The 27,738-nt window shown below is 37.8% G+C and overlaps 2 protein-coding genes across 2 annotated transcripts in view; one reads left to right on the forward strand and one right to left on the reverse strand.

The window, feature by feature from the left end:
* Positions 1 to 17: 17 nt before the first annotated feature.
* Positions 18 to 15,188, forward strand: nphs2 (NPHS2 podocin). The gene is made up of 9 exons (XM_018093607.2): positions 18 to 102; positions 2,319 to 2,629; positions 5,748 to 5,851; positions 8,732 to 8,804; positions 9,999 to 10,081; positions 11,713 to 11,916; positions 12,711 to 12,766; positions 14,288 to 14,366; positions 14,531 to 15,188. The coding sequence occupies exons 2-9, from the start codon at positions 2,374 to 2,376 to the stop codon at positions 14,804 to 14,806; spliced, it is 1,131 nt and encodes a 376-aa protein (XP_017949096.1). The 5' UTR covers positions 18 to 102; positions 2,319 to 2,373; the 3' UTR covers positions 14,807 to 15,188.
* Positions 15,189 to 17,538: 2,350 nt separating this feature from the next.
* axdnd1 (axonemal dynein light chain domain containing 1) overlaps positions 17,539 to 27,738 on the reverse strand; it is a 31,227-nt gene continuing 21,027 nt past the window's right edge. The window contains exons 17-26 of the mRNA XM_031900997.1: positions 26,546 to 26,639; positions 25,771 to 25,976; positions 25,108 to 25,204; positions 23,845 to 23,952; positions 22,432 to 22,539; positions 21,932 to 22,000; positions 20,862 to 20,999; positions 20,682 to 20,773; positions 18,664 to 18,785; positions 17,539 to 18,258 (exon numbers count right to left, since the gene is read on the reverse strand). Coding sequence (XP_031756857.1) covers positions 18,158 to 18,258; positions 18,664 to 18,785; positions 20,682 to 20,773; positions 20,862 to 20,999; positions 21,932 to 22,000; positions 22,432 to 22,539; positions 23,845 to 23,952; positions 25,108 to 25,204; positions 25,771 to 25,976; positions 26,546 to 26,639 — 1,135 coding nt within the window. The 3' untranslated portion in view covers positions 17,539 to 18,157. The remainder of the gene's footprint in view (positions 18,259 to 18,663; positions 18,786 to 20,681; positions 20,774 to 20,861; positions 21,000 to 21,931; positions 22,001 to 22,431; positions 22,540 to 23,844; positions 23,953 to 25,107; positions 25,205 to 25,770; positions 25,977 to 26,545; positions 26,640 to 27,738) is intronic.

A 27,738-nucleotide genomic window follows, 5' to 3' on the forward strand; every position in this document is an offset into this window, starting at 1 on the left:
AAGCGGTAGCGGCTGATTTGTACAAAACTGATTAGTGGCCTCGCAGTTTGAGGTTACTACCAAGTGTCTCACCAACATGCTCTTGTCTTTGTTGTCTGAAATGTACGGAAAAGCACTAGGGCCACCAAAAAAAAAATATCTGTTGAATTATAACTTTTAAAAGTCAAAATTATGCAGATAAATAAATGCACGGCAAATTCTTAAACATTCCATTTCTACGAAAGAGCACTAGTGCCATTTTGTTGAATTATGACTTTTAAGCTCATAATCATGACTTTAAAAAATCTAAATTATGACGTTTAATCTCATAATTATGACTTGTTCGTACAAAACCTGCTGTTAAAAGTCATCATTTGACTTTTTAAAGTCATAATTATGAGTTTAAAAGTCATAATTATGAGATTATAAGTCATAATTCAACAAAATGGCACTAGTGCTCTTACATAGAAATGGAATGTTTAAGAATTTGCTGTGCATTTATTTATCTGCATCTGTATGGAAGAAGCTAGATTGGTTCGGAGGACTTCTATTGTATCTAGTACTTTTTGGCTGCTTGGCCACTAAAAATGTTGCTTGATGCCAATGTTACTAATAGGGAACAACCTAAAACTATATGAAGGCTAGCGATAGATTGTAGGTCATAACGCAATAGCAGGGAAACAGGCCACAATACAGTCCTTTCAAGGTTTTAGGTTTCTGAACATGTCCCCCCACTAAAGTTGTGAGCACTTATTTATGCAATGGAAGGCTGAGATAGATGAAATACTGTAGGGGCCATATACTCAACTTGATATATTCCACCTATGTTTGGCAATATAATGTTATACCAAGAAATAGCATAAACCATTTGGATTAAGCTAACACACAGTTTAAGGATGCTATCCAAAACTGTTATATACTACTTGTTAGCATCTTTAGTGAGGTGGAGGCAGAGAAAATATTGTAATTTCATTGGAATTTTGTAGAAAACCACACTCCCACAATGTGTTGTTCTAAGGAAAAAGATATTTCACCAAGATCAGCATTCTCAGAAGCAGTGAGGACTGACGACTCAGCTGGCGCTAAAATGCAATACTCCTCCTCCACCGCTTTCTCTCTGTTTACATTAGATGAGCCTACTGTTATTATAGTAAGCAATCCCTCTAATTTACTGATCACAGCTACTAGCAACTCAATTGCAATCCTTTTTACTATAAAGGTCCTAAAATTCTGTGGATTCTAAATGAATGTTTTCTCAGAAATACAATGGCTATGTTATTAATAACTACAATCAGAAAGAGTAAGTGCTAAAATATGAGGAAGGCTTTTAGAATCTCGGGGTAATTTATTATTCATAGTCATTTTCTAACAAGCAGTAATCATTACTAGTGCAGTTAGGAGATTGCCATATTGTTAATCCAACTTTTAACTTGCTGACTGCAGATTAAGGCACAAGGCCTCAGGTACCTATATGGTAAATATGGCCCTGCCTACTTGCACCAGTTCACATATTAATGGTATTATTGACATCACATGTTCATGCATGCTAGGATTGTGCCTGATTAACAAACGGGTGACAACATGTAGTAATTACATTTTTTTTGTCACTTAAAAAAAAACTTAAAACTTCTACATCTTATGCTGGCCACATAAAGTCCAAGGGCATCTGATCAACAGTGCTAAGTGATGATCTGATACTTATTGCAAATTAACCACATAAGTAGATGACCAACCAATTATTATGCAGAAGTGAGGAAGTCACTGTTATAAAATTAAAAGTTCTACTTGGTGGACACGTACTTTGTGTTTTGCTTTAGCCAGAACCCAGTTCTTTACACACACAAAGCTCTGTGAGAATTAAAAAAGAGACATAGTAGAGTTCATTTATAGAGAGGTTTCAGTGTTGAACCCACTGTGACTTGATTAGACCATTTACGAAACCTGTGCCTAATGAGGGCCATTTATTACAGGGCTCTCTTTGTGAGCTGGAGATCTGGAAAGCCATGTACACAGGGCATTCTGCCAGTGCCACCCAGTAGCATTGCAAGTGAGGCAAAGGAGTGTGGCTTGTCCCACTTTATGCATGCATGCTGGGTAAACTGGGCAGCACTTTTGTAATTAAGCTTCAAAAATTGGGCCTTATTTTGACCAGGGCAGTCCTGTTTCAATGGTCAGGATTGGTACAGATCTATTGTAGTTTGACTAATGGTATAGAAGATATTTCAGTCAGCATCTTTACCAGAATTAATACAGTTAACTAATTTATCTCTGGCACTGCAACAGTTAAGCATTTGTACTAAGGGACAGATTTTCTCACTTGTGTTTTTGTTTCTTCCCAGACATGTCCCACCTGTTAGCATCATATAAACTGGCCAGTCTGCCCCCTCACTGCTCATGTTAGCTATGACTGAGAAGAGATCCCGCAGCTCCTCTCGGGAGCCTCCGCAGAAACAGAGGGAACACTCCAGTCAAGCCTCTAAGAGGGAGAAAAAGGCAAGCCAAGGTTCTGGAAGGTCCCGGAGCAGTCAAAACAGAGAATCTGCCAAAAATGATACAAAGGTCTCTGCGGTGGTAGATGTTGATGATGTTGTGGGGTCTGATGCAGAAACAGAAATTATGGCCCTTCTTGAGACAAGCCAGAAGGATGATGGTGAGAGCACATAAAACAAATCTTATATATGTTTTTCTTTACAGTATGTGCTAGTATTTTGTTATTTAGTAATATTTAGGTAGCATTAAAACGTAGGAATGCACTGAATCCACTTTTTAATTATCTGGCCGAACCCAGAAAGATTTGCCTGAATACCAAACTAAATCTGCATATGCAAATTAGAATAAGGAAGCGTTAAAGACAAAAAACTGAAAAATGTTAAAATGTTCAACTTCCATATTTATGTGATAAAAAAAATCATGTGATTTTAATGATTTGGATTCGGTTCGGCCAGAGGCATTGATTTGGCTGAATCAGAATCCTGCTGAAAAAGGCAGAATCTTGGCCGAATCCCGAACTGAATCCTGGATTTGGTTCATCTCATTAAAACATGACCATGGTATGCCCATTAATAAAATTGCAAACTATTAACTTAATTTTAAAGGATGTGTGTACAAAACTAATATTATCTACTTGGCCCTTAATAACTATGTGTGCCTAAAATACCTCATTTCCACCATTTTGCTTCCAGGCCTTGCTAAACTTGGTTAAAACTATGTAATGTTATAAACTCACAAAATGTGTTAGATTCTGTGATAAAATAAAAGTTATTAAAAAACCTTAAACCATAAAGCTGACCAAGTGCTGAATAAATTAGAAAGTGTTCTGCATGCTCTACAATTTGTTGCTTGTGGAAGTGCAGAACTTTCCTTATGGTCAATGACTCCACAGCCTTTTTTGCATAACCCAATCCATCATCAGGTAATTAGCCCAGAATTGGGTGTTGCTGAGATAGACTTTGTTCTAGCTCTATGTTCTAATGTTCAAGCATTCATTCAAGCAAGAATTCATTTAGAGTAACATTTGTAAAATTAGACTTATATTGGATATAGTTTAGCCTTAAGTTATTCATTGCATGACTGACTTAAGGCTCTGGTGAGCCCAAATTTCCCTGCCAACTGATTTTTTTTTATTTATTTACAATACTATACAATGTTACAATATACATTCATTTGTAATGTCTTTAAAGGACAAGAAAAGCTGAATTTACTTGGGGATGCCAATATGTTTGGCAACTGACTTCTGCTTCAAAGTTTCAAGAGGAATAAAGAAATAATGCATTTAATTATAATTACATTTACAAATAACTTGGAAAATTGCTTAGAGTTCCAATTTCTTTAATTATGCAAAAAAAAAACCATTTTGGGTGGCTGTACCTAATTCTTGTACCTATATGTAGGTAAGCCCACCATTTGTGGGTGAGATGCAGGTACCAGGTATGCAGATGACAAAATATGAAAGCAGAGTTTATTTAAGTGCACATAACTTTATCTGTGTATTTGCATATCAGCGTATTAGTAACAAGTACCATATGGTATGCTTGATGGGCATATTCCTTAAATCTTTGGCACCACACTGAGCTCTTATAAATATATGGTACCCTTGCTAACAAATAGCAACTCACACAAAAAACAAGCCTATAGAGAAGATATTCTATACAATGTACCCAATGGGGCTATATGGTAAAAGCTTTACATTTTTGCCTAGTTCCAGCAACCCACAGCTCCCAGTCACATGTTTGACTTCCTTACCTTTACCACATTATGTCAGGAAAAGGTAATTGCTGATTGGTATCAGGATGTTACTCTTCATGCTTCATACTGTTTAAAATCAATTTTTACAAATATAAATAAGTGCAATTTTCAGTGTATGCTCCTCACTTCAGATACCTCGTATCCCAGGTCAAATACAGTTCAATAAAATACTCCAAAGTGCCCTCTTCTGTTTTAGACTTAGTGACGAGGTCTTAAGAGGAAAAGAAAAGAAAAGAAAAAAATACATTGTAATACTGTTATTGCTTTACAATGTGCACTCTCATGTCCTTTTTAACACTAGTGATGACTTTTACTTACTGGTATATCACCCTTTTGTGCCGAGTTGTGATATCCCTTTCCGATTGCCAATCTACTTACAGACCCCCTTGGGTTTATATGGCATCCAATTGGTTCGCTTGTAGCTCACGACTCTCTGCTTTTCCACCTCTTAATTTCAGGCAGTATTAGGAACCACTTCACATAGGTAAATTTCCAACTTTAGCAACTTTAGGTTAATTCCACGACTTTTCAGTTTCCCTTCCCCTTCTGTGCACTTACTGTGGGAAAATTGCATATCGCAATCGCTCAGGAGGAAGCCAGAAGTGGCGAAACGCATCAGCGGTGAGAGAGGACGTGGAGAGGAGCACTATACAGGGCAGGACTGCTGAACCCAGGAACGACACTGCAGATCGTAAACAGGGAAAGAAAAAGGAGCAGCCACCTGATCCATACCAGTGACTCCTGACACGTGCATCCTATACTCTGTTAGTGAGTGTATTGGGAAGTTTTATTTGTATTAAAGTAATTACGTTTTTACACATATGGCGTATGCATTTATCCCACAGTAAGTGCACAGAAGGGGAAGTTAAACTGAAAAGTTGTTGAATTAACCTAAAGTTGCTAAAGTTGGAAATTTACCTATGTGAAGCAGTTCCTAATACTGCTTGAAATTAAGAGGTGGGAAAGCAGAGAGTTGTGAGCTACAAGCGAACCAATTGGATGCCATATAAACCCAAGGGGGTCTGTAAGTAGATTGGCAATCGGAAAGGGATATCACAACTGGGCACAAAAGGGTGATATAAGTAAAAGTCATCACTGGTGATAAAAAGCACATGAGAGTGCACATTGTGAAGCAATAACAGTATTACACTATATTTTTTTTTTCTTCTTTTCTTTTCCTCATCGCTAAGTCTAAAGCAGAAGAGGGTACTTTGGAGTATTTTATTGAACTGTTTAAAATCAAATAAAGGAAGATAAACTATGATAAATAGGGTATCTTTATTGCTAGAATATTATAAATCAGTTTTATATATATATGTATATATATATATAAAAGCAGAAATCCAAGCCTTTCTAGACCTGGTCAGATAAGCAGATTTTTTTCCCTGGCCAGCTTTAGGATATAGTCCTTTACATAAGAACCTAGGAAATCCCTCCTACTACAGTCTGTAAGGAAGCTATTTTTGCAAAATAGAATTTGGTAATATGCCTAATTATAAATATATTTTATGTTTATATCATAGGTGTAAAGCCTGCAGGATTCAGAGTATTTGAAGGGCTGTTAATTTTCTGTTGTCTGCTGCTGGTCATCCTTACCTTGCCACTCTCTATCTGGTTCTGTGTAAAGGTGAGCCTTTTTTTCATCCCTACAAAAGTTATAAAATAAAACCTTTAAGCTAAAATGAACACAAAATACTATGTGCAGCAGAGGCATCTTGGTGCATGGCCACAATTACTTTGTAATTATAAAAACATAATGATGGATTTAAAAAAAAAAAATGTGCACTTTGCACACTGCACTGTGTTTAGAAATGTCCCTTTTACCCCTGGTAATGTTTTACTGTTGTGGCGGCTAGCATGTATTAAGCATAGTTAGAAACAGGAAATTTAAGGGGCTGATTTACTTACCCACGAACGGGTCGAATGGAGTCCGATTGCGTTTTTTTCGTAATGATCGGTACTTTGCGATTTTTTCGTATGTTTTGCGATTTTTTCGGATTCTTTACGAATTTTTCGGATCCAATACGATTTTTGCGTAAAAACGCGAGTTTTCCTATCCATTACGAAAGTTGCGTAAAAAGTTGCGCATTTTGCGTAGCGTTAAAACTTACGCGAAAAGTTGCGCATTTTTCGCGTAAGTTTTAACGCTACGAAAAATGCGCAACTTTTTACGCAACTTTCGTAATGGATACGAAAAACTCGCGTTTTTACGCAAAAATCGTATTGGTAACGAAAAATTCGTACAGAATCCGAAAAAATCGCAAAACATACGAAAAAGTCGCAAAATGTTCGTTTTCAAGTCGGAACTTTTCCAATTCGGGTCGGATTCGTGGGTTAGTAAATCAGCCCCTAAGTGTGTCCCTAAAACTGAGCAGAAGAATTAAGGTACAGAGCACAAATTACAACTCAATACATGTATGGTATATATTACCTGGAAACCCATTATCCAGAAAGGTTCAAAGTAGCTTCAGTGCAAAAAAGTGCATTTTGAACAAAGTTAACACTTATATCAGTGATCCCCAACCAGTGGCTCTTAGCAACATGTTGCTCCCCAACCCCTTGGATGTTGCTCCCAGTGGCCTCAAAATAGGTGCTCATTTTTTAATTTCTGTTAAGGAGACACGTTTTGGTTGCATAAAAACCAGGTATAATTCCAAACAGAGCCTTCTGTAGGCTTCCAGTCCACATAGGGGCTATTAAGTAGCCAATTATAGCTCTAATTGGCACCCCCCAGAAACTTTTTCATGCTTGTGTTGCTCTCCAACACTTCTTCCATTTAAATGTGGCTCGCAGATATAAAAGGTTGGGGATCCCTGACTTATATAAATAAAGTATGTTTGACAAAGCACAGAATCATTTATTGGAGCAGATCAGAGAAAAATGTTTTTCCATTTGTAGATAACATCTTATTTTACAGTTAATGTTTAACCAATAGAAATTACATTGCAAGAAGATAAACCCGATATATTCGTGTCTGTATAATGTATACATATTTCTGTGCTTCATGTGTTAGTTGCCTTAATCTGGAAATACACATTAAGATTTTTGCATGATTTGGATAATTACATGCTGGACCAAATTGGACATATCTGTCTCCCAGATGACTATGTAGGTCTGTCAGGAGAGGACAAGCTCATGCTGCCCTCTTCTGACCGGGTTTTCAAACTTGCCCAATAGATTATTTGCCTGATTTTTGGCCACATATCTGTCCACAAAATTTCAGATAAACTGTGGAATCAGTCTTAAGGGGCTGAATTGGCAGTTATAATCTGCCCCTGTATGAGATAAATATTTCATTTAATGGTTTCTACAATTAGAAAACCACAAATTAGCAAATAAGTCCTTATGTAGCGTCTTATGTAATAATAAGTGCTCCTCAACAGGTTACATACCCTGTATTGGCAGTAAGCAATTACTAATGCATTGACCAATGACCAGGAGGGAACACTGTATCTTAATGCTTCATAACAGTGTTGTTTATTTGTGGACACATTATTGTACTACATGCTTCCTTGAGAGAAAGTTTTTGGGAAATCGCGGCACTGCATATGCCATCCCACCGGCGATTTACGGTGGGATGGCTTATCGGGGAGATTAGTTGCCCGCAACAAGGGAGATTTGTCGCAGGCGACTAATCTCCCCGTCTACCATGGCCCTAACTTGTGGGACAGGGCCTCTCCTATGTTGCTACTGATGTTTTTATGGGTTAGAGCAGTGATCCCCAACCAGTGGCTCGTGAGCAGCATGTTACTCCCCAGTCCTTTGGATGTTGCTCCCAGTGCCCCCAAACCAAGTAGTTATTTTTGAATTCCTGACTTAATGGCAAGTTAAGGGTTGAATAAAAACAAGATTTACTACGTAATAAAGCCTCCTGTAAGCTGATAGTGTGCATAGAGGCTACCTAATAGCCAATCTTAGCCATCTTGCTCTCCAAGCCTTTTTACATTTGACTGTGGCTCATGTGTAAGAAAGTTTGGGAAAACCCCTGGTATAGGGTGTGTTTTTAACCAATTTTAACTCTTTATTTTGATTTATTTTAATAAAAACTTGTTTTTTATTACTTTGTGTGCAGTAATAATATACTAAACAAGGGTTTCGTTTATATAAATCTAGTGTTGTTTGTGAAACAGTAAAAATGTACACCCTGTGAAGTTAATATGTGCAGATAAATTAGGCTTAACTTTTTTGTTTACTGGGTCTAATTCCTTATGTAGCATCTTACATAATAATAATAAGTGCTCCTCAATATGTTACAGACCCCATGCTGGCTGTAAGCAATTACAAATGCATAGACCAATGACATGTTTCGGCTAACAGCCTTCTTCAGGTAAATCTGAAAAAGGCTGTTTAGCCGAAACATGTAATGCAATGATGTCTCCACAAATAACACTGTTATGAAGCATTAAGATATGGTGTGCTCTCTGAGTCATTGGCCTACGCATTTACAATTAGGAAACAAATATATGTATTTATGGTATATATTACATCTATTATTCTGCCATTTCAGGTTGTACGTGAATATGAACGTGCTGTAATATTCCGACTGGGGCGCATGCTTTCAGGAAGGGCAAGAGGACCTGGTAATACAAGCATATTATTTCCTTTTAGGAATTAGTGCAAAATGTAAGCTTAGGTGATTACTTTTATTGGCTGAGTAAGTAAAAATTGCAAGCTTTCGGAGCACCCAGGCCCTTTAATCAGGCAAAATACAAATAAAAACTGGAAAGGCACAAGGGTAACAAGCAAAGTCTTTGGTAAGAATAAATGTTGAAGGGGACCCTTTCCTGATCTACAAACATTTGCTACTTTTTTATATCATTATTTTACATGTACGAGATGAGAAAGTTTCATAAAGGGACACTTACAATGCCCCATACAGTGTGCAAAGTGCAAAAAAGGCTGCAGTCAGCCTTTTTGCACTTTGGCCACTGTGTGGGGCATTGTAAATGACCCCTTTTGACATTTGATCTGGCGCTCTATGCAGAGAGCAGCACACCCCTGGGTACAAGTGCTCTGTAGATGAGCACAAGGGGCATGCTCTTGTGCCCAGGGGTTTGGTAAATGACCCCTGTTATTTTATATGTGCGAAATGGGAGAGAATTAAAGAGAGCTGGGGTCCCAGGTTTAATCCATACTGGGCACTATCTGCAAAGAGTTTGTATGGTCTCTCTGTGCTTGTGTAGATTTCCTCTTGGGACTCTGGTTTCCAACTACAGGTTCATTAGCTCCTGATAAAGACTGCTATATAAATAAAGAATTATATATATATATAAATGTATGTATCCATAAGGTGGCACACTGTTTTTAAAAAATTCTACCCAGGTGCACGGTAAAATGCATAGAGTCCAGAAAAAACAGCAACACCAGGATTTTTAGTTAAAAACCAAATGTGTATTCAGTAGGAACATACAGCCAACGTTACGTTTACATAACGTTGGCTTTATGTTCCCGGTTCACTAAAAATCCCGGTGTTGCTGGGTTTATTCTGGACTATATATATGTATATATATATATATTATAAAGTCCCACAAAATACAGTGCTCAAAATGTCTTATGCTAGTAAAAGTAAGTTCTTTTAACTTAATTTACATTGGCATTGCATTTGTAAATTAAATTAAAAAAAACATATTTTTTCTTGCATAAAGTCTGTTGAGCACTGTATGTGGGACTATTACATTATTTGTTACTAGCACCCAAATCTTGCAATAGGTACATCTTAAAAATTAAGGTATTTCAGGTTTAACTATTGCAGAAAAATAAATCATTGTTCACAGGTCTCTTCTTTTACCTACCCTGCTTGGACAAGTGCCATAAAGTAGACTTTCGTTTGAAGACTTTTGAAGTTCCTTTTCACCAGGTAAATCCTTGATATGTCAGCAATATTAAAAGCAATATGGCAGGAAGTACATGGAATATAAAATATTAGTTTTTGGGTTCTCTTCAGGGTACTAACTTTTATCTATGGCTTTAGTTCTCCTTTAAAAGAAAATGTTTTTATTTTCACACATTCCAGGGTGCTCTTACACTGGACCCTCTATCCACCATAGCCTGCTCAGATATCATCAAGCTGCAATCTGTTGGAGGCTCCACACAACTAACTGGTGGGCTCAGTATAGCTCTGTAAGCTATACTGACTAGCCAGTCCTGATCCTTCCTACCAGTTTCATTCATTCTGTGTATGTTCAGTTTTTTATCTTATTAAATCTCATTTTTCACATCAGTGTCCAAACCTGACAATTCCTATCCACTTTCAGTTCATGCTACAACTGTTCTAACTGGGAAATACACTTTATTGAAATCAGTATACATTTTCTTTTTCTCTGGCTTTCCAGTCATGCAGCCTCTAGACCTTGCTGCCCAATATTTATATATGCCAAGCACGTTGCCAGCTCCTATTTTATCTGTGCACTTTGAATACCACTGTTAATTTGCTCTGCCATGCCCCCTAGTTGTCTGAATTCAGCAATGTCTGGCAGCCAGAAAGCACACGGATTCCCAGATGGATTTTTATTATTGATCCTTCTGTTAGGCTGCAGTCCTATTCATCTTCCAGTCTGTAAAGGTGGCCATACATGGCCAGATTTCAGTCTTGCTCCGATGAACGACCGATGAATGTCTGGATTTCAATTGTATGTTTAAATGCAACAATCTCAAATAAACAGTCAGATCTAAATAGCAGGATTAAAGTTGGAAAAAAAACAATTCGAACGATTTTCTGACGACAAACTCAAAAACAATAGTTGTACGAACTTTATGCCCCGGAAACAGAAGTGACATAGGTAACTGTTTACCCTGGAACTGAAGTATGTACAGTACAGTCGTCAGGTCAAACATAGGTCGCACAAGATATCGTCCGATACAGAATATATGCACAGATTTTATCTTCATCCGAAAGAATTTTTCTAACCTGTCCGATCAACTAAACGACTGATCGCCATGGTACAACAATTATTGGGACCACACATGGTCTGAAAGTCAGACGATAATCGTACGAAACCACCTTTCGTACGATTATATCTGTGCGTGTATGGCCAGCTACTCGTAACCAGTCCTACTTGGTTACGAGGGTATGGGACTTGATCAACCAAATAAAGGTTTTAAGTTTCAAATTGGATGGGCACAGAACAAAGCATTAAATAAAGGAAAAACAGCAAATACAAATTGAAGACAACTTGTAATTTGTTTTATAGAGTATAGAGAGAATATCACTCATCAAAGAATACAAAAGAGTTTATTTTCACATGAACATCCATTGCAATATTTTTGGATAGGGCCAATATTACATGTGGGCTACCCAATGTTTAGTTTATAAATGTTTCATTTATGTATTTGGTCATTATAACGTAATACTGTTTTCTACATTTTAAATAGAAATGCTGAAGAAGGAAAATTCATATGTAAATATATCAGTGTGATCGTTTCTAAGGTGGTTAAGTGCTTATAGTCTGTAGCACTCTTCTATCAGTGATTTCTCATCTACCCTTACAGATTGTGACAAAGGACCTGGTTACTTTGGAGATTGATGTTATCTGTTACTATCGCTTGGAAAATGCCTGTCTTTTTCTAACCAGTGTCAGCAGCATCTCCAGTGCTTTCCAGTTGTTGGTCCAGACTACCACCAAACGGCTCTTGGCACACCGAGCTTTCTTAGATATCTTACTGGAAAGAAAGAGTATTGGGGAGGAAGTGAAGGTCAGAACATGGGTATCCAAATATAAAAGGACAAAATAATGAAAATGCTTATACTTAAAGGGAAAGTTCACATATACATAACATATTTATTTATTATAGTATTAAAATATAGATGGACCCATTCTGAGCAACTTTTCTGTTGGTCTTCATTCATTTGTAAGTCTTTTTAATTATTAGTCTGCAGAGCCTGGATTTTCCCAGTCTGCAGAAAATGCCCTCTGGTCATTGGGTAACCTTGGTAACCAATAATTATAAGTGGGTTGTTCTATTGCTCTTACTTTTTATTGATATTTTTAATTTCAGGCATGCTACTGTTCATCTTTATATTTTATTTGCAGCTGTGTTAATTAACAAATAGCAAGCAAACAGTTTAAATTGCAAGCTTGAGAGCTGCAGAACAAAAATTATAAATATTAAAACATTATCTAGAATTTTGCTGCCTAGGATATATACTAAGGGGGCAATTTGCTAACTGTCGAGTTTCTTTTTTTTTCTGATTCAGATTTTTAGCGCTAAAAGTTGCAGCAGAGATTTACTATGTATCCAAATAGTAAAAAATCCAAATTCTAAAATTTGCCAGCTAAAACTTGCAAAGGTCATGTAGAAATTGCAGACGTCCCTTGTCATTATATATCTTACATTATGTATTTACAAAGAATTCAGACCCCATTTCTATCATAACAAATGTGAACAAAGCTTATTGGTTTAATCGACATATTGAAATAATTATTTTTAGAACAGTTGAGTGTAAAGCATAAAATCTATAATCAATCCTGCTGGCTGCTTTATTGTAGGTGGCTCTGGATGCAGCTACCTGTCACTGGGGAATCAAAGTGGAAAGAACTGAAATGTAAGTATAAGATAAGGATCAGAATTCTGCATTAAGCCAGAAAGGACAAATATATAGGCTAAAAGCATTAGGTGAGAAGGACCACTTTAATGTATAGCACTTACCACTCTACGAAAAAAAAAGCTGCACTAGCTGACAAAGGCAATGTTAAATGTGTTCTGTTGTATTATATATACAAGGATATACTCTTGTATGCAGGCTGGCAGTTTCTATCTAGCCATAAGTATAATTACCATAAAAGCCGAAGTGGCCTGGGCCTACAAAGAAACAAATAGTGCATATTTAATAAAGATTTACATTGTTAGGCAAGTACGTCTGTGAATAGTCTACCATTGCTTTCTGTTTTTGGGGTATATCATTCAGAAAATTGCCATCTGACATATAGGCTGAAATCCAATCATGAGTGGAATTTTGTATCTTCATCCTCATCATTTATTATCGATTTCATGTTGGGCCACAAATACACAAAAAAGGGGTTATGTAAGAAAAGGCAATTAGTTTGCCCAGGAGCAGTAACTAAAAACAACCAATCAGCAGTTAGAATTTACTGGTCACCTGTTTGAAAACAAACATCTTATTGGTTGCTCTGGCTTACTGCTACTGAGCAAACTTACTGCCTTTTATTACAAAAGGAGGAAAAGTCTGAAATCTTGTACCAACTATTAACTATGTTATTACCCAGAAAGACTTTATAGCACAGGGTATAGATAGATAAGTTAAAGCAACTTAAAGCAAGAAATCAAGATCAGTCTGAAAGGCTTTGACACTGTCTGACACTTATTTGCATAGATTCTGGTTACCACAATGTACATGAAAAACAGACTTTTGTTTGACAATTTTGTAATATTCATGAATGTGGTTTCAATGGCTGACATCTTGTGGGTTGAGAAATATTTGCATAGCATATTGCAGATAAGTGGCTGTTATATACCACCAGCTGCACATGCAGTAAAGCTAAAGGTGGCCGAACAGGAGCAGATTTAAGCTGGCAATTCAGATCAATTCGGCAGCTTATCTGCCCCTGTATGAGTCCCTACGATGGGCCTATCCAACCAATATCTGGTCAAAAATCATCTAGATATGGATTGGCAAGGTTTGATTTTTCCGTCGGATCGAGGACCACATCTGCACGTTAACGTGGCCCTTGATCCGACTGTCTGCATAGTGGCAATTCTGATCTGACTATCAGTTTAAACAATTGTTTCAGCTGAATATTACCTTATTGGTGAAATATTTGCTTATTTGTCAACCTTGGCAAACAAGCTTATCTTATATTGTATGGCCAGGTTAAGTTGTATATAAGGGATAAAGCAAAGGAAGGGGTGGCACCACAACATTTTAGTTAACTGTCTCAAATGATGTGTACTGTTTTCTGATTATAGCAAACAGATATCGTGTATAATTTAGTAAGTGCTTTCAAATTATTATTAATCACAGACAAAAATAATTTTTAAAGAAACACTGCCTATAGTTCACTTCCTAAATAAATGGAAAACCAAATGATTCCTTTTTTTCTTACAGTAAGGATGTAAAACTTCCAGAAGAGGTAAAGCAATCTATGGCAGTAGAAGCAGAAGCACAAAGGCATGCTAAAGTCAAGGTAAGTTACATTTAGGGGGATGTGCTCACTGTGGCCCATAGATGTGCTGGAAGTAATTAACAGCTGAAGGACAACAGAAATTACATTTTTATAGACCCTGTAATTAAAGGCTTTCTTATACTACCACTGCTATCTCTTGTCTCACCAACATGATTATAATTTAGGTAATTGCTGCAGAAGGAGAGAAAACAGTATCTGAATACATTAAGCTGGCTGCTGAAAAACTATCTGGATCCCCAACAGCAATTCAGTTAAGATATCTGCACACACTGCAATGTATGACTTCGGAAAAACCAGCCACATTTGTCTTGCCTTTACCCTTTGACTTAATGAACCTGAATGCAGTGGCCAGATTGCCTGAGATTAATCCAACCCCAAATACTCCTAAATCAGATAATGATACTGAACAGGGGACAAAGAAGGACTCTCCAATGCTTTAACTTGACATCATTATTTGATAACAGTATTAGAAATGGATACACTGTTAAAGGCAAAGTTTTACAGACTATTTACATATAAACAGTTCTTAAGAACAGTACATTTTATTTTGTTTGATAAACAGGGTTATATTGTAAAAAAGATTTGGTACTGATGGATTTTATTAAAATCAGTACTGGTATAATGTATGCTATACATTTCAAATATACAAACCAGGGGGTGGGTTATGTTATAACCAGCAATTATTCAGCTTTCTACTATTGTCTGTCTTCGGTTACCAAGAAAATAAAAAGAGGGAGAGGGTACTGTATGTTTTGACCACTGACACAAAATGCACTCATAATGGATATAGCAAACAGGCTAAATAAAGTCAGTTTTTCTCAAGGTGGGAGTCCAGTCTCACATTTGTGGGGCTCACTTACATTTTTTAATGAGATGGTACTCCTCATAAATTTCTTCACAGATTCTGTCAGTCATGTCTAAATAGGCCTCTGCTACAATACTGCACCATATTGTGGCATCCAAAAATCTTTAATTTCTAAAATAAAGAGAACTCCAATGAGTGTAGTTACAGTGTTGTGATTAGGCAATGTAAACATTAGTATAACAGTAATGGTTGTGCTTGCCTGAATTTGGTGAGGCCTGGTCATTGAATGTGACGGGTGGAAGAGGACATGGTAAAAACATCAATGACAACCCTTGCTCACATGGTTGATTTCTTACAAAGATACCGTATATACTCGAGTATCAGCTGAGTTTTCCAGCACTCAAAATGTGCTAAAAAAGGAATCCTCGGCTTATACTCGAGTCAAGTAGGCACTGCAGGAGTACTTTTCCTACCGGCTGATCCATCGCCCGAGCGCACCCCCCCGTACATCGGGCAAACACGCACGCACGGCACACGTCACTCCTCGCAACCCCGGCGGGGGGTGCGTGCGGCGCGCTCTGGCGCCGGAACCGCCGGTAGGAGAAGTACTCCTGAAGTGCCCCCCACCATGCGCGGCGCTACCTGGAATTGCCCAGACTGGCACTGGAAAAACATTGGCATATTTACTTCCAGGATTCATTCATTTGGATTTACAACCAATGTAAGAAGCCATCAGTGAATATTTCTGCTTCTTGCTAGTTACAACAATAAAAAGAGGCATTGCTATATTTATAGGTCTACAGTATATTACTCCTTTTGTAATGTAATACTTTCAATAGAAACAGGGGAATTGCTTGGTAGCGTTGTACACAAGGTAAGACTAGTATGTGCTGTTATATACTTTACCTGATTTTAGTTCCTACTATAAAAAAAAGGGGGCATGGCTGGCCAAAGCATTTTTTGGATGGAAAAGATGATTCACTTGTTTTGGGGTCCCTATAAAAAAGGTTTAAACTTAGATGGTCTAAAGTAGCAAGCTGATACTAAAGAGAAAATTCAGTCAATCTGTTTAATTGTTTTTACGTTTTTTACGTAAATATGCAAGCTTAAATTTGGGCCAGGGAAAGGTAAGATGGCAACATAGAGCAGTGTTAGTCTTTTCCTCGTGCTCATGCATTTTTTTCCTAAAAAGAAAAAATTATAGGATTAAAAAAAATGTAGCAATTAAATTGAGATATTAACCTGTACAACCTTGCATGTGGTTATCTTATGTTGGATGCGCCTCATTTTTCAGCCCATACCTTGTGTTTATTAATATGGTAGTCATGTAAGCACTTGTGAGTGTCCTTTTATTAAATAATTTGATTATTGAAACTTAGCAGTAGCTGCACATTTCCCACCCTAGGCTTATACTCGATCCAATAAGTTTTTCCAGTTTTCTTAGGTAAAATTAGGTACCTCGGCTTATATTCGGATCGGCTTATACTCGAGTATATACGGTACTTATAGTTATCTCTGTTCATACTTTACTTTGAATCAGCATTGCAGTACACCTCCTTTTCCACAAGTAAGTACCAAAAGCTATAAATATTTAAACAGAAATACGTTTCTTAATAAAACATATCCCAGAAATGGTGGGGTTAATGAGCTGGAAAATCTGCTAATGTCAAGAAAGTTACGGTAATTCTCCTTTAAGTGTAGGCTAAAAATATGTACAGTGATGTGGCTCTATGGGTAAAAAAATAGTCCTAGATTTTATTGCACTGTTTCCTGTTTTTATGTTTCAATATTTCTTAAGGAACACAGGGCATTACAAGAGACTTTCATGTGCTGCTTTCAGTCCCCTTATGGCTTGAGCTTGATAAAATATCATAACTCGCCTGAAATGCTGCTTTCTCTTATGATATAAGCAAACATCTTATAAAGTGCCATGATAGTCTATACTATTATATAGCAGTATATACTTGTATTTTTAAAACAAGCCTATATGGTTTTTAAACTTATGTGTCAGGACCTATAAATGGAACCCTGTGTTGTTTAGGGTCATCATGATACCCCTGCAGACAACAAACATTTCTACTTTAGGTCACAAAGATGATTACACTAGTTCATTTGCATCCACTGAAAACAAGGTTTAGAATCACTGAACGTTTCATTGAATCATTGAACGTTTCAGAATTTCTGGTTCTGTTGAAAGATTTTTTTTGTGAACTCTGATAATGCTGTATGTGTCACATCTACAGTGCAGAATAATGTGGTACATTTCTTTATAAACCAATAGAATAGCCATGTGTATGAGTCTATAGTTATAAATATATTGATGGAGAGTGGTGTTAATTGGACTCAAAGAAAAGGAACACATAAATATTATATTTGCATAGAAGATTTATTTTACTGCAAAACATGTCCTCCTAAAACTGACTCAAAGTTAACCAAATACAGTATACTAATTAATATACTGGTGGAAAAGGCAAACAGAGTCATACAGCATGATTACAGTTAAAGGAAAGGTAAAAACTAAGTAAGCTGTATCAGAAAGATCTATGTTAATACATCCAAAAACACTTACAGAACTGCTGCTCTGAGTCCTCAGTAAAAAGAAACACCACATGTATTTCCTTCTATTCTGTATAAATGATTTTGTGTATCAGACTTCCTTCTATCAGAAAAATCCTTCAAAGCATGATAATAGCCAGCTCAGTTTGCTTATCTCTACCCTTCCATTTTCCTCCTCCCCTCTCCTCTCTCTGCTGTAATCTGAGCCCAGAGCACAGAGATGCAGGCATGGAAGTGAAGTCAGACCAAGCTAAAATGGCAGATGCTATCTTAAATAAACATGGAGCTTCTTGGTCTGTTTAGTCAGGTATGGTAAAGCATTCTGCAAAATAATTATAGAGTTCTAGATTGTACTATTGTGACTGATCTATTGGCAATAAAACATTCAGTAGCTTTCTTTCTCCTTTAAAGTCATATTATACTGCAGCCCTTATTTTTGAACTTTGTCCTTGACAGACTTTGGTCTCTTCTTCTTTGGATGAGGCAAGGTACTAGATTGTTCTTCTGTAGCCTCTATGTGAATTGGTGTTTCTAGGAAAAAATGCATGAAGCAAGAATAAGCCAGCAATTAGGGAAATTACAGGTAATTATATGTCTTAGTACAAGTAGTGGCATAACAAGGGGAGTGAAGGAGGTAGCTACACTGATTATGCTTTTAAGATATAGCTTTGAGAGACCATAAGGTGCCTGATTCATAGGGGGCTTCTGTTCTATAGTTTATTAATCATTTACAAATATACACACTAGTGTTGGGGTTGCAAGTTTGATTCCAGGCTTGGGTACTATCTGTAAAGGTGTTTCTATGTCATATCACATGCAACAGTCTGCTACTGTGTACAATTTTGACAACTAGAAAGTAAAAACAATAAGTACAGTACATGTGCTGGCTATATAAATGTATAACAAAGTTGGTGTTTGTCTTTGGCATGGCCTTACCCTCTGTTTCAACAGGTTTTGGGGTTTTCTCCAGTTCCTGTATCTTTAATAAAGCTGCTTTCAACTGCTCATCCAGAGCCTCTGACCTTCCCTCTGCCTTTTGTGCTCTTAGTTCTGCCTTCCTGTAAAAGAAAAGAACAAAACCCAGGTCCAGCACAGTGGTGCAATATATATCACACTGTACAGGAAGCCACGGGACTGTATTTATCATTAAGGCTAACCTTGTAAGGTGTCTTGCTGCCACCAATACCTCCTTGTTTAATTACTGAAGCCTGAAAGCAAAACTATTTCTGATACAGTTACACATGTAGCAACGGGAGGCTGACATTTAATTATCAGGGAAATATTCTCCCCCCCCCTCCCCAATAAAGTAATTATTTTAATCATTCCAAGCTGATTGACCAAAGCTGAAGACCAGGATGATTAATTACACCCCCCCCCCACCCCCACTTAATATATGAAGTCAACAGCTAACCTGCAGTGATTCCACCAATCAGCCACATGCAGATCAGTACTATTTGGCTTGCTGCACTGTAGCACTAAAATAACAGTTAGGAATGACAAATAAGTGATCTTGTGGAGCAAAAGTAGTATACATCTGAGGCATTCCTGATATTTGGATAAACAAAATTTGTAACTGAATATATGTGTCAGCTTATACCATGCCGGTCTGAAAAGACAACACAAGTTCTATTTAAAAAAGGATACAAAATAGTGCTTATATGTTTGTCTCACCGGAAGCCCTTACAGCAAGCAATGTAGGTATTATAGTTGCACTTAGTACTGGGACATCAGCAGATTAGTGACTCGTCTAAGGTCACAAGGAGCTGCCAAAGGAAATTAAACCAGGTACTCTAGCATAATATGCCACATCAAAATCTGAATCTGATCACTTATCCTCTAGGCCAGTGCTGTCCAACTTCTGTGGTACCGAGGGCCAGAATTTTTCCGACCTACAAGGTGGAGGGCCGATAATGGAAGCCAGTTTTGACCACTCCCCTTTTTGAAACCGCACCCACTTGAAAACACACCTGTGTTATCACATGACCATACCCATATTAATGGTTGTAGTACAGCAAAAACCTGCCATACTCTGCCTTCCCTACCCTGCCTTCCCTACCCTGCCTGTGTGTGCCATACTCTGCCTTCCCTACCCTGCCTGTGTGTACCATACTCTGCCTGCCCTACCCTGCCTGTGTGTGCCATACTCTGCCTGCCCTACCCTGCCTGTGTGTGCCATACTCTGCCTGTCCTACCCTGCCTGTGTGTGCCATACTCTGCCTGCCCTACCCTGCCTGTGTGTGCCATACTCTGCCTGCCCTACCCTGCCTGTGTGTGCCATACTCTGCCTGCCCTACCCTGCCTGTGTGTGCCATACTCTGCTTGCACATACAGGCAGCATACAGTGACACAATGCTGGCACTGTTCCTACAGTCTGCACAATAACTATTGTCTGAGGTGTGAACAGGAGAACAATGTGGGTGATTACAGCCTGAGCCTGAGGTGTGAACACTGCAGGAGGTGAACAATGCAGAGATTAAAAGGTGTGAACACAGGGGATTATATTTTTAAACAATACAGAGGGTTTACAGCCTGAATCTGAGGTGTGAACCATGCAGGGGGGGCAGTTAATCTCAGTACTCATACCATTTAAATCTTACACAAGAGTAAGCCATCAAAGCAGCCAGACAGGTGGGGGGCCACACAGAGGGGGGTCGCGGGCCGCCAGTTGGACAGCACTGCTCTAGGCCAACACCTCTTCCTACTTACATTCTTAATGTAATGTATTCTTAATATGTTTGAAACTAGTAACATATTTTTTTTTTTTTTTGCCCAAGGAAGGCAAGTTAGACTTATTGAGGAGGAGAGTTTGCTAATTAACATAAACTGAGTTGGTCTTTTGCAGAGATCATGAGATTTATGGTGACTTATTTTATTTCTAACCAACGGCGTTAGCTAAATGTTTAGAAACTGAGGTACCCATGAACTAACACCTCTTTGTAAGCAAATATACTCACAGCAGACGCTGCTTTAAATACTCCAGCGACCTCAAGGAGTCAAAGGCTTGGACAGATTTAGAAGTATCAGATCTGCTACCTGCCAGAACACTCTGCTTAAGAAAAGACAATGCTATTATGATCATTTTCTGAAAACCGGGCAATGTGCACATGAACACAAGACAGAGCAAGAACTCAAACCTCAAGGGGAACAGGAATATCGTCTCCATTCAGTGATTTTCTATGTATGTTACCATCATGCCAAATGATTATCATTTCCTCCTTCAAAGTGGATTCATCTGGGGTTCGGTCTTTCATGTTTTTTTCTGCTTTGCCATTCTAAAAATGGAAGCACATGACAACATTTATAAATCTACTCATTATTCTACCCTCTCAAATAATTGTTTCATGCATTTACCCAAATGGATAAACCATTCAGCATAGTCTGTCCTGATTAAATCATTAATCAAAGAGTACTAGGTGAAAGGGCACATATACTCCATAAAGTACAAAAATTGCCCATTCCTTCGTAATTATTTCTGTTTTGGTTTGTGCCAAACCATGTGTAAGAAGTAAAAAATGGTATCCCAACACAGAGCTTATGGTACAGAAGTAGTAGTAGGAACCAGTCTGTAGGATTGGTGTTTCACCTACATGTAAGTGGTGGGAAATCTCAGTGATTATATTAGAACCCCCTTAGGCTTCATTGCAGATGTGCAGCCACATCTAGAGCAGCTAGGCCCCAACCAAAGTCCAATTCATTGTGGGACATTCAGTTAACAAGTTATGCCAGTACAGGGATAGAACTGTGTTGCTTCAGGAGGAAAAGGCAGTTAGGGTTACGGAGTCAAGCAAGGTCCACCAAGAATTATAAAGTTAGTGCAGTAGGGGTAAAGCTCCAGTGCTGGCAACCAAGTAGAATTAGCAGTGTTACAACAGAAATGTGTCACACAGTGCTTACATAAGTTTAAGCAGTGTTACTGATTGTGATGCTGCTGATACCACGCATTCTATTACACTGTGATTGGTTTACAGTAATCAGATAATATTAATTGTACCAACTGCTCAATATTTGCCTACATTTACAGAGTGTCTGAATGTAATCCATAGTCAGAGGTCAGAGCATGGATTACATTTAGGGGTCTGAATGTAATACATGCTCTTTATATTGTTAAATTTTAGGTGCTTTAAATAACCTTACATACCTATAACTACAGGCACATTTGGTCAGATATTTATTGTATGATATGTTATCTGAGACACAGGCTTACTTCAGGAATGATATCCTCCTTGATGTCACCATCTTTAATGATTTCATATGGCAGAGCAGTTCCACATTCCTACATGAAGGAGGGCTGAGAGAATTAGACACACATTTCCACTGTACCAAACACCTTCTTAACTTAACAGTATAAAGGCACCAGCAATATAGTTATGCTACACATACATATCTTTGCATAGTAGCAGTATATTAATATTATCAATTCAGATTTCATAAATAAAACCCAGGTTCCTGAATCACCTAAAATTATAAAAATAATAATTTGAAAAAGTGGTACAGTATATAAGCGCTGTATGTAACCAGCCATGTAGTTGGTAAAAGTACTTAAATCTTAAATTTGACTCCACTTTATTGCTTTATTTCCTTTATTAGGGTCAGTTACTTAACTATATTTTATGAAAAAAAACAAATGTATCTATTCTAAACAACATGAGTTTATAAAGTAAGATGTATACTGTTATTAACAGTTAAATGTAATATTAGAGTTACCTCAGGCATGGCCACATGATCTACTTCTACAATCTCTTCTGGAATATTATCATCAAGCTCTGTTCCATCCCTTGAGTCTATCCCTCTGTTTTGAATTATTCTGACTTCCTGAAAATGACACAAACAATGCACAAATAAGAAAAGTACAATAGTGGTATCACTTTCCTAATGGTGGCTATATTACTAATGTGTTGACCTGAAATCATCATTGTCTTTCAACTATACATTTTAGCAGGACCAAACTACCTACTTGTTTCCTTGACAAAGTGTTTATTAAGTATATAAAATCATAGAATTTGCAATTAAAGCACATGTCAATGAGATTTTGTAAAGCAGCAACCAAGCCTCATATCTGTTTCCTGAGATGGGCTGTCAAGTAAACCCAGTGATCCCCAACCAGTGGCTCAGGAGCCACATGTTGCTCACCAACCCCTTGGATGTTGCTCTCAGTGCCCCCAAACCAGGTAGTTATTTTTGAATTCCTGACTTGGGGGTAAGTTTTGGTTAAATAAAGCCCCCTGTAAGCTGATAGTGTGCATAGAGGCTGCCTAATAGCCAATCCTAGCCCTTATTTGGCACCTCCATGAACTTTTATGGTGCTTGTGTTGCTCTCCAAGTCTTTTTATATTTCACTGTGGCTCACGAGTAAGAAAGGTTGGGGATCCCTGAGTAAACCCAACAATTCACTCTGCCTTCACTTTGCATGCTCCAAAGCTTACTGCTTTACTTTTTTAACTTCACTAAGTTGTTAGTAATTAATCTAGTGAGTAATTTTCTCATTGTTGGTAATCCATCATATCTTATTCTTTGTTTTCTAGTTTTTTTTTTTTTGGAGTAGTCTTTTCAGTTACTAGCCAGAGTGCACCTGACTGTGGAACGAATTTCAGTATATTGTAGTTGTGAGATCTTTGGATCAGATTGCATTCACCTTTTGCGGCTAATGGTATGCAGAGTCTCTTGGGAAGACTTGACATTAAAGTCAAGCAATTTTCTTTTCTTTCTCCTCCTATACAAAGGTATTCAACAGCATAGTTCCTGTAAAATCTGCTTGTATATGAGCAGAAATCTGTAGTAGCCTATAACAACAGTTGTCTTTTGTCAACCTCAGCCCTTAACAAGTCAGACTGTATGCCCTGTTTCTGTGAATAGGAATCACGAACGGGTTTGGATGGCCAGGGCTATAGTTTGGCAAATGCTGCTGTTACTTTAGTTTGCTTTTAATGTTCCAGTTTGTTTGGGCCCTTCAAGTTCACATAGAAGCTTCAGGAATCATTACTCCATGAAGCTAGGATATCCACTCACAAACGGTACATTTAGCATAAGATAAATACAGATACATTTATACATTGACAGAGAAATTTTGTGATGGACACACATCACTTTGTCAATAATAATTTTCCCATTCTCAATTACCGCAAAGCTGCTGCCATTCTGATCTTGTGATGTCATTGCCAGGTCTGAATTTTTAGTGATTTCAGAGAGGAGAAGCTGGCAAGTCTCAATCCACTCATTACATGAATTCTATAGAGTTAAAGGACAATGAAAGTTTAATATAAATGAAAAGGCATTCTTTTTAAGTACTTACTGCATATCTAAATTCCCAGATCCCTGCTTGCGTCTCTGAGATATGGTGCTGGCAGCCTACAGCAGTGTGAAGACTACAGTGACATCACTGAAATCTCTCTCCCCTTCCTGTAGGCTGCCAGCGGCAGCCTTCCTATTCTCTGAGCATGTGTGTAACTTGATCCTGTCTCCTGTTCTGAGCCAGCCAATCAGAAGCGGATCTGGCAGAGGGGAGAGGGAATGAAACACATGTGCAGTATGAAGCAAGGAGGGAAAGGAAGGGAGAATACCTTTTTAGAGATGGCTGCCTGTTCTAGAAAATGTGAAGTAAGTGTGACTGAGTAAATATTTGATTAGGTGAGCCAAAAGTGTGGCGTTTTTACTAAACAATAGGGGGACTATTGGGCAGTATGCTTTTTAAATTTTGACTTGCATTCTCCTTTAAGATATTAAAAAACAAATTAGATTTAGGATAGATTTTTTGGATATCTTTATACATTTTGATATTCCAGTTAAAAAAAACATTTTCACTATAGCTATACCCATTGAAAAAGAACAGTGGGAAATCTGAAGACTTTGCATGATATTTTCAGCAGCTAGTACTAAAATAACAATTATTAAAAGTAATGCAATACTGTGGCCTCTAGTGTCATCAGCGTAGCTATATTGATGATTGTGTAAACCAGTGATGTGACTTATGGCTGTAGTAAGTCTCAGGTGGGAAGTTTGCTGGTTGTTAATTTGACAAATTGGTGCCTAAAGTGACACTCATGGTTGTCTAGGATAGGCTTACTGCATTCAGTTTTTTTTTCTTGTGTACATGAGTGAATCTCACAAGAATCCAAGAAGATTCACAAATCATCCAGTCAGCCGAACCATTTTCTATGTTTGTTAACATAGCTCCCCACAGTTGCTGTAAATGTGTGTACAAGCTTCTTTGCAGAATATGACCTTAACACAGTAGCTCTTGTTTTAGTTACTAGTAGTAACCGGCAGCATCTCCATTACACGCAGATACATCTGAATGCATTTACATACAGCTGATGGATATGGTAGAATTGCCATGAAAAACCTATGCAGAAATAAGCAATTTTTATGCTTGCAAGTAAATACCTTAATTGTCTCTAACTCTTTCAACTCATAATCAGGATCTTCCTCCATAAGTGTTGTTTTGTGAATAGAAATGTCCTCCACCATTTCCTGGCAACAGCTGAAGAGGCATATAACAACATAATTCATTTTAATGCTGATTAAAGTGCATATTAAAATTGGGTGGCATACCCAGTCATTACTAAATTGTTTTAATGCTTTATATTTATATGTAAGTATCTTACATGCTATTTTATTATATCTGTGTTTTGTGTCATTATGAGTCATAGTCCAGAAGTTAGCAGTGAGAAGGGCTCCTAAAAAGTTTGTAGTGTGAAGAAGCAAGCATGTAGCTAAAGGCTTCAAGAAGAGGAGAGAAGTGAAATTAAGGTAATTGGACAGCATAAAAACTGATTGCTAGAAGGCATAGCTAGCAAAGCATAAGTTTATCTGGCCTAGGGCCACCACTGAAGGCCAGGAGTTCAGCATTGCCCAGTGACTAGTGTTTGTTGCCTGGTTAATGCCCCCTGTAGCCTATACTAGTGAGTTTTTTAGATGACACTTACTTGAAGAGTAGAGGCTAACAGAAAGACCTGCAACACACATTTGGAGATTAATTCTTGCAGTGTATAATGCTTTGTGTCTTGCCCTGCCCTAAGTATAGTGGATACCAGTAAGTGTTCTTACCCAACAATGAAGCAGGAGAATTGTTTCAACTTTACTGACAAACGCAGTGCATCTTCTTGCATCTTCTGTACAGTAGCTTGGGTAAAATCTTCCTCCAAAGACACAGCAGCAACACTTAGTTCAGAGAGATCAGGTGGGTAATCAGGAGTCAGATGGAGAAGCACATTCACCATAAGAAGCACCATTGCTGAATGCAGGGTATTTACCTAGGTTAGAAACCCCTTTTCAGAGACTTATAAAAAATTTGCAATTGGCTTTCATTTTTCATTATTTTACTTTTTGTTTAGCAACAGTCCATTCACTACCTGGTTACTAGGGTCCAAATTACCTTAGCAACCAGGGACTTGCTAAGGTAGCGCTGCAGTGAGAGATTTGAATATGAATAGGAGAGGGACTGAATAGAAAGAGAAGTAATAAAAATTAACAATAACAATAAAATTGTAGCCTCACAGAACAATAGTTATTTGGCTCCCGGGGTCAGTGATCCCCATTTAAAAGCTGGAAAGTGTCTAAAGAGGAAGGCAAATAATTCAAAAACTATAAATAATGAAGACCAATTGAAAAGTTGCTTAGAATTGGCCATTCTACCAAATACTAAAAGTTAACTTAAGAGTTAACCACCCCTTTCAGGCAGCATTTATCAGAATTATACCAAATGGACAGGTTACATTTAGCAATGACAGTGTGTTTTGTCAAGGTATTTTCTGGATTTTTGTAGCTGCGACAAAATGCAGACAACAAAATGCACCTTAGCTTGCTCCTAGCTTGATGTTACCTCGTTGGAGACCTGTTGATCATCCCTCTCTGTTCCGCTTGTCATTGCAAGAACCCATTGTTGCAGTTTCCTGAATATATCTTCCAGCACCACTCTGCAAAATAGTGAAGGGGGTGGGGGAAGTGAAGGTGGAGTGTCTAATAAACACAGCTATTATCGAAAGATTTTATCTTACTCCAGTAATGATCAGAAAAGTGCTGTTGTACATGTCTAGATGTCCTGTGAGATTAAGGTTATTATTTCTTTTATTAAACTCACAACATACTGACTGCATGGATATGTGACAGCACAGACTCCATGGTTAAAGTGGGCCTAGATGAGCATATAAATTAAGCATACTATGAGAAATTGTTAATTGTTTTAGGCCGAAGGCAAACAAGGCACTGTGATCCATACTGTTATGATGCTTGACATTTTTTATGCAGGAGAGTACTTCATTAGACAATGACTTAAACTGCATAGAGGTGTTGCTCGTTATCCACATAAACACAATTTTAGTTCATCAGCACTGAACCTCATTTTACAACTTGCTGCCCAATTCTCCAATTTAATCAAATCTCTCTGCAGAGTGGTAGCATTTTGCATGGAACTTATAGTTTTGTACAATTTAGTATCATTAGCAAATACAGAGGCAGTACTTACAATTGCCAAGGGCAGAGTGGTCCATTAGAAAATGTTCCATTAAAACTATTGTTTGAAATCTATCCTCCAGTTAGTTCCTTATCCAAGTACAAGAGTTATGTTTCAGGCCAATATTCCTTAATTTAATCAATAACCTTTGTGTGGTACTGTGTCAAATGCTTTAGAAAAATCTAAGCAGGTCACATTGACACTGTCTAGGTTTCTGCTCACCTATTGATAGAAGGAAATTAAATTTGTCTTTGAATTTGAGAGGCATGTGCCTAGGGTGCAACATTAGTAGTGGCGCACATACATGTTCTGTCTGTCTACCTGTAGGTTCAGGGTCTTGGAGAATCATTGGATGCACAGAGCCAAGTAGGAGAGTCTAGGTTCTTGTCATTCCTGCCAATCGCCACTCCACCCCCAGCTTGTCACTCTCTGTTGCTTGTGCACAGAGAGGGGCAGAGCTAGGTAGTTACGATCATCAACTTGCCTTGGGCACACTTCCTAGTTGGCCTAGCACTACTGGCACAAATGTTTAGTATTGTGATTTTCAGTTCATTCAAGTATCA

The sequence above is a fragment of the Xenopus tropicalis genome, chromosome 4 (assembly GCF_000004195.4).
Source record: "Xenopus tropicalis strain Nigerian chromosome 4, UCB_Xtro_10.0, whole genome shotgun sequence".
NCBI lineage: Eukaryota > Metazoa > Chordata > Amphibia > Anura > Pipidae > Xenopus > Xenopus tropicalis.